The 8,069-nt window shown below is 35.7% G+C and overlaps 1 protein-coding gene across 1 annotated transcript in view; it reads right to left on the reverse strand.

Annotated features, from left to right (window-relative positions):
- The window catches only part of LOC107678378 (calcineurin-binding protein cabin-1-like), a 98,014-nt gene that overhangs the window by 24,195 nt on the left and 65,750 nt on the right, over positions 1 to 8,069 (reverse strand). The window contains exons 32-34 of the mRNA XM_016473616.1: positions 6,155 to 6,318; positions 5,731 to 5,827; positions 3,560 to 4,294 (exon numbers count right to left, since the gene is read on the reverse strand). Coding sequence (XP_016329102.1) covers positions 3,560 to 4,294; positions 5,731 to 5,827; positions 6,155 to 6,318 — 996 coding nt within the window. The remainder of the gene's footprint in view (positions 1 to 3,559; positions 4,295 to 5,730; positions 5,828 to 6,154; positions 6,319 to 8,069) is intronic.

Below are 8,069 nucleotides of genomic sequence, written 5' to 3' on the forward strand. Positions count from 1 at the left end.
AAAAGTCGAATAGTCGAATAAAATCGACGAATCGCGACAGCCCTAATCAGATTCTTGATATATATGTGTTTATAAAAATTTGTAGCAGAGTTTTTACTGTCACTTTTGGTCAATTTAATGAATCCTTGCTGAAGTATTAATTTCTTACTGTAAAAATCTCTCTCTCTCTCTTTCTACACACACACACAAATATAATTATACTCCCACTTTTATTTAAATCAAGGTTTCCCAAACTGGGGTTCATGAAGAAACTGCAGGGGGTTTCTGAGTTTAATGAAAAGTAATAATAATAATAATAATAATACTTTAATAATAATAATTAATTAAATCAGAAAAAAGTGAAATTAAAATAAATCATTTTAAAATAAGTCATAATTCAAGTGATAATTCAAATAAAATGTATATGTTCATCAGTAGGTGATGCAATATTGAAATGTAGAGAAAGCACTTAAAATTGAAAAAAATGAAGATTTTTGTAAATCCATTGGTCAAATGATGATTATTATTATTATTATTATTTATTACCTGACTAGTAAGTGGTCTTTGTGTGAATGTCCACAAAGGTGGAAGACTTTCTAAAATGTGGTATTCTATTTTAAAAAGGAAAATTTAAAAGATGAAAAATAAGAATGAGAATAAATACTATCAGATCATTCTAAATTATTTATTGCTATTGTTCAAATAATATGTAATAATACAATCAATAAAAAAGTAACTGTAGCCTGATTACGAGTATTTTGAAATGTAATATAACCTAATTAGAAGTATGGAATCCAGATTACATGTAATCAGTTACTACGCAGCACTGTGTACAATATGCTAATACATTCATATATTCAAAGTCATTTGAGGTTCAGTGTGAAATAAAAAGCCAAAAACTGGTCCTTTAAGACCTCACTGGTTCTTGGCGAATTCTTATACAATAGCATACTTGACTCAGCACTATGATGACAAATGTTATGGAGCTCGTGTGCTACACTATCATTAGCTACACCAGTAATTTTCCACAGTTCCATTTGTATTCAATTGGCCCTCGTTCATTCTCCCCAGGGATGCCTTAATGTCTGTATAATATAACATAGTATAGCTCTATCTCACTCACAATATGCATCCCTATTTACAGCCTGCTTTGTGACTAAAACAATTACTTACTACTTACTAGTTGTTTTTGCTAAGGCAAGCGTTAATATTACTATTGCTCACATTTATAGGGTTAGGGAGTTTTGTTCAAATCCTTAAGTACCTGCACCATTTATGCTACTTAAAATCTAATAGATTTACACCCAGGGTTCCCACTCTTTCATGAACACCAGATTCAAGGACTTTCAAGGACTTTTTCAAGCACCATTTACTTTATATCTTTTCAATGGCATCATTTTCATCTATGTCAAATTTAAAAATGTTTTTGCTTTTTAAAATTTCTATTTAAAACAATATAATAATTAGAAAAAGCAAATAAGTCACCAATCATATGAAATTAGTATTAATAAATTAATTTGTACTACAGAGGTGGCACAGAAGAACACAAAAGTGGCTTTTAGGTACATTTTCAGACGTTTAATGATTCTCAGAGGTGGCATAAGTGCAATTAAATTCATACATTCATGTGGAGATTAAGGTTTTAAATATAAAATTTTGAATACAGAAATATTAAATGATTTAAATAACTGAAATGATATGCTAAAAATGAAACTAAATCCGCCAGCAGGTGGTGGCAAATCACTGATTTTATCACTGAATCATTCATTCAATTGATTCGTTCGAATGGCTGAATCATTCAGGAATGAAGCAAGTGACTGTCTTTATGAATGGGTAATCATGTTATTAATAGCCGCAATCCCGCACCGAAATTCTAATCCTGCTCTGTGTTCTCTGCTAATAACCTGACTGTGAATGATGTGAGCGCCATCACTATGTTGTCAGTGAGATGCTGCAGCCGTGGCGGGGATGATTTTTGGTGTGCCAGCAGAACAATGCGCTACATGTTTCTTTTCCCCTAATTTTTTTCCAATTGATGGAAATCCGTCGTAGCGATGGAAAACAAGCACTTTCAAGGACCTATGTTTGTTTTCAAGTACTTTCCAGGCCTTGAATCCATATGTCTGAAATTCAAGTACTTTCAAGTACTTTCAAGAAGCGTGGGAACCCTGTACACCGAAGGAGGACCTGAGTCATATGTAGAGACCAGAATATCATAGACTTGGGCGTGGGCTACACACACACACACACAAAAATAAAATTACCCAGAACACCTTAGTAACCGCAGATTGGAAAAGCACCAGTGATACCCTAGCATTGTGGTGGCACGTTTTATATGTAAAAACAACACTTATGTTTTATTTTCTAAGTTATCTTGCTTGAGGCTGACACCAAGTAAATATTGCCTGAGATGTTTCGCTGACAACAACACAGATGACATGGCGTATCAGATTTTTCGGACTTCCCCTCATAAATCCTCTCAGTGCTTTTATCTCGGTTTTGTTCAACAAAAGTTGTGGGATTTCCGTGTCACAGTGATTGTATATTAACCTTCTGTCACGACTGTCACGCCACGTTATGTTTAAATGAGCACTGGCAATGTAACAACCAGTCCTAATAGTGATGTGCGATATGCATAGTCTACGATAATATTGTAATTGTTGTTTTAACAATGTGGTATGTCAGTTATTTTGCAAAAAAACAAACGCATTGAGAGTCCAAACATTCACTATCAGCGCAAATGTGATACCGATTTTATACATTTAAGTAATAGCATAATTTAAAAAAAACATTTTTTATACCAGTTATATTATTACATAACAGTTCAATAAACAAGTAGTTAATACTGTGTTCAATTTTAGACTTTTTTTTTTTTGCAATATTTCATCAACAAAAATAGTTTCAAACAAAGCCAAGCAACAAACAGAAGTGTTTCTTTCCTGAATAATCTTTTTTTTTTTAAAGAATCAATATTTTAGTGATCTATTCATAAAGATAAGTCACTTGATTTGTTCCTGAATGAATCAGCTGTTTGAATGAAGCAAGTGAATGAATGATTCAACGACTCACTCATTAAGACAATGGCTTGCAGCCACCTATTGGCGGTTTTAGATTCACGCTTAAAGTATCCTTTCATTTAAAAAAGATTATTATTTCAATATATTTTTTTCATATATTTTTAAATATGAATCCCAAAGCATTATTTATGCAATTGTAATTGCAGTGTAAATACCTCTAAATGCTACTTTAGATGCAGCTTTTGCACCACTTTAGCACTGCAAAAATTTATTTTGTTGATAATAATTTAATTTTATTAGTACCAGCCTATAGTGTCTTACTATTCAAACTTAATTTATTGACTAAATGTAAGAATTTGACAAAAGATGATGCATACATAGGCTAGGCTAGAAAAAGCATCATAAAAGTAAAAAAGCTCCTGGAGGTGGCAAATGTCACCCCTTAAGCAAAAGTTAATTTATGTCGATTTTGTCAAATGATCAACAAAATTCCAGAAAAAAATTGATATTTAATTTTTTGTCAATATCACACACCCCCAAGTCCCACTTGCATCTTTTCTCACCTGCTTGATCAGCATGTAGGTCTCGGACATGATCTTCTCGATGCGCCGCAGGTCATAGGTCATGCCCTTCTGACCTTGCTGCCACACCCTGTATGCATCCAAAAGCAGCGTCTTGCCCGACTCCACGTCATCCAACAGTTTCCTCTTCCTGCTGGGTCTCTGCTGTAGTGCCACCTCAGGGGTACTGGCTAGAGGTGTGGGGTTGCTGGCTGTTGGTGTTGTGACCATACTAAGTGCTCCTTTAGCTGCGTTCACCTGATTCTGTAGCTGCTGCTGTTTTGAGCTAATGCTTAACTCCTCCAGTGACAGCTCCGACGCCCGACTGCTCTCTGGGACCTTATCGGCCTCCTCTGCCGCCGATTTAACCACCCCCTGCTCCTGTGGTCCAGTTTCAACAGGTGTTTGAGGGTCTTTGAATATTGAGGCACCTGGCCATGATCCCGGGCCAAGCTCCATAGGCTCTATAAGTCCTGAAGTACCTTCTCTGGGGTGAACGGCGGACACTGTCGCCTGATTTAAAGGCTCCAGGGAGAGCTGAAGAGTGGCTGAACATTGCTGAGGCATACCAGGAAGTTCGATCTCACTTCCTGAGTCCTTAGGGGTGTCAGGGAGTCCTGCTTTAGGCTGGGTGGTGTGGGAGCATTTGGGGTCCTCCACAGCAGGAGGCTGGTTGGACACATCCGCAGTGGTCATTTCACCCATAGAGGTGGCAGACGGTTTAGGGGGATCACTTACCTGAGAAAGAGAATGACACATATCTAAAAATGGCTAATTTTGATTCTGCTGACAGAAAACAAGATGTATGCTAATATATTATGATTAGTGCAAACTAAAGAAGCTGTGACACTAGGAGTGAGGAAGGAAAATTTTCTGCACTACTGGATCTGGTTTAATTCACAATGTAAAATGTCTACAGAAAGAAGCTCAGACACGAAGATGAGCGAAGCTATCACTCTGTTCTTCAAGCAGTTGGGATGGCATTAACTAACGTGTTAGCACAAACATAAGCGTATCCTTGGCTGTCAGATCTTAGTTCCCAAACATGGCAGTGTCTCCATAGGAAAAACATGCTACCAAGGCCACTGATCAGCTATTTATATATAAATAAAAAAACACACACATATAAAACAAAATAAATCAAAAATAAAACTCTAAAAACAAACCCAAAAAATAAATAAAATTAAAAAAATAACAAAAAAGTAAAATAAAAACCTTCTAAAACCAAAACAAGGCAAAACACAAAAACAAAGTTACATTTAAAAAAAGAGGCAAACATACACACAAAAAAACACAAACAAACAAAAAAAAACAAAAGTAAAATCTTATAAAAAAACAAAACAAATTAAAAAAGAAAACAAAATAAAATAAAAAAACAAGAAAAACAACAATGAAAACAAAATCTTCTAAAACAAAACAAACAAACAAACAAAAAAAAATATATATATACATACATATACACAAAACAAAAAGGAAAACAAAGGGCGAATTCCAAACGGAAGTGAACATCCCTATGCCGTACTCCCTTCGAAGTGTGAAGTGTGTTCTTTGAAGGGTGCAGGGCATTACTGTCTCGTATAAGCGTTTGGAACTCCCTCGACGAAGGGAATGTCTGACCAAATGTTACCTTGACAACGCTGCGCCTGCGTGCAGCATTCAGCACTCCATCAGTTGTTGCAAATAAATATTTATTACTATTATTATTTTATTCAAATATTGTCTACTCGTGTCTTATTTACTATTAAACTTTTTCAAACTAAACCTGCTTAAACTTGCTTACACTACCATCGTAAATCCTTTTTCTATCACTGACGAAAAATATTTTGTCTTACATTAAAATAGACAAATTTAATTAGCCTATTCTACTTACGTTTGTGTGTGAAGTCGAAATCAACCCCAACTTTACTTTAAAAAGCATTGCAAGATCCACTAACCGAAGATCACATGATCACAAACGGAAATCACTTCTGTGAAGTGACCATCGCATGTTCCCTTCGCTAACGGACTTCTGGAAGGGCTCTTCGTGAAGGGATTCAGTTGTTCACTTTCGTTTGGAACATCCCTACAAATGGCCTGAAGTGCCCTTCAAGGGCGCAAAAAAGCCATTTGGAATTCACACAAAAACAAAACCTTCGGGAAAAAAAACATAACAAACGAGAATGTAGTTTACATACCCCTGTGAGTTTATCCAGATTGTCTTCCAGCACTTTTACAGTGAAGAAAAATGCTCGCTTGGCCAAAACTTGTCGGTCCACATCTCGCAAGTACTTCCTATAACACACAACATAAAAAGATATGATATGTCCTTGCATTTAAATGCTTCATGCCATATGCTTCATATATAACAAAATAGGAAAACAAACAGATAAAAAAATGGATGATAACTGTATGTAATGCTATACATTTTCAAAGAATATTTGAAAAATTTCAAACAACATTCATAACAAACATGCAAGACAAGGGTAACTGAATAGTTGACAAGCATTTAGCAACACTACATTTCAAGAGGCTACTTCACTCCGTTTCCTGTTATAAATATGCACATTTAATTAAATGAACTGAACAAAATAAACAAATTAAATATTTGCAATCTCTTACTTTCCCTGATCAGGGGTTCTCTGAAGCATGAGGGAGATTTTAAGTAAAGTGTGGTGATCTTTCAGTTGAGACAGAACATCCAGCAAGAGCACGATGGATCTGTTCATATGAGATGCAAAACTACCAGGACGATCGATCTCATCTACTGGAATACGCCAGATGCCCTGAGGGAGAGAAGGAGAGAGCCATTAGCAGAGAGAAGAGGAGTTGGTCTGCATGAACTGAGGCATCAGGACAGCTTTAAGCCCGGCGCTGGCTGTCAGATCTGGCTCCTGTCTCATTTGCCAAACAAGCCAGCATCTCCACAGGAAAACTGATGTTACCAAGGCCACTGCTGAGCTTCTCTTTACAGCACAGTCCAAAAAATACATAAGGGCCAATTATAAACACAATTCAGTGCTTCACGAACATCTCTGATTGAGCAAAACAAACCTCCAGGCAAGTCTATTAACATTCACAAAGGTAAGCATGCAGAAAGAATGAGTGGACGACTTCGGACAGCGTAGAGCTCATAGGAGAAGGTAAAAATGAGAGAAGTGGTACAGACGAAGAGAAAATGGAGAGAAGTGGAGAGATTTTAATATTGTAAGGCCATCTGCTCTTGGCTCTTGATGTGTTGGTCTCCGGCCATGAAGAAAATCTGCCCACTGATGAGAAATCTGCCTCAACCCACTCTCTCTCTCTCTCTCTCTCTCTCTCTCGAGATTCATCTCTCTAGCCCTCTGCTTCATCTCGAGCTGTTCGTCTTTCCCTCCAGTCGTGCTGGTCTGGTGTGTGAAGTGTATCTGGCTGGAAAACAGCAGACTAAATGGAGCTATTGACAGTCAACAGAGATGGCAAACTAATGAAGATGCCAAGAGAACATACTCTATGCAGACACCTCTAGTTATGCAAGCTCGATTTCACGTGGCATAGCATTGTGAAAGAATTCATAGCACAGAATGGTGCATTCTCAGGATGACTGCATGCGTGCAAGAGCAGACATTAGCATAAACTGTCTTCCTTTACCTGTTTTCTCTTTTAGATCAACTACCGTATTGTCATGGTGGCGCAACAGTTTGAAGAGAATCTTGCCGTCTTACTGGAAAATATCACATTATATCACAGTAACGCAAGAGTACACGTTAAAGCCAATGTGAAATGATGTTTGACACACATTTTACTTCTATAATCAGAATATTTAACAAAAAATGTTGGGCAGGGCTTGATTTTATTTTATTTTTGAGAATTTATTTAATTACCAGAACCAAGTCAGAAGGTTGGAGGAGAGTTCATGACATCGGCCAAAAAGAAAATCATTGTTTATACACTACCAGTCAAAAGTGTGGAATAAAGATTTTGTAATATGTTTGAAATAAGTTTTCTATGCTCACCAAGGCTGCATTTATTCGATAAAAAACACATTAAAACTGTAATATTGTGAAACAGAATTACCATTTAAAAGAATGGTTTTATTTATTTTTTTAAATTTTCTATTTATTTTAAAATTTAATTTATTCCTGTGGCACAACACTGAATTTTCAGCATCATTACTCCAGTCTTCAGTGCCACATGATCCTTCAGAAATAAAAAGAAAGAAAGAAAGAAAGAAAGGATACCTGACGCACAAAATTGACTAAAAAGGACAGTAAAGAAATTTATAATTTTACAAAATAATTATATTTCAAATAAATGCTGTTCTTTTGAATTTTCTATTCATCAAAGAATCATGAAAAGAAATTTCCACAAAAATATTAAGCAGCAAAAACATTGATACCATTATTAATATCTGAGCACAAAAAATAACATAATAATTGAGTAAACAGTTATTTAAAATTTTTATAATTTCACTATATATATATATATATATATATGTATATATATATACAGTGGGTACGGAAAGTATTCAGACCCCCTTAAATTTTTCACTCTTTGT

This window comes from Sinocyclocheilus anshuiensis, unplaced genomic scaffold (assembly GCF_001515605.1).
Source record: "Sinocyclocheilus anshuiensis isolate Anshui unplaced genomic scaffold, SAMN03320099.WGS_v1.1 scaffold112, whole genome shotgun sequence".
Classification (NCBI taxonomy): Eukaryota; Metazoa; Chordata; class Actinopteri; order Cypriniformes; family Cyprinidae; genus Sinocyclocheilus; species Sinocyclocheilus anshuiensis.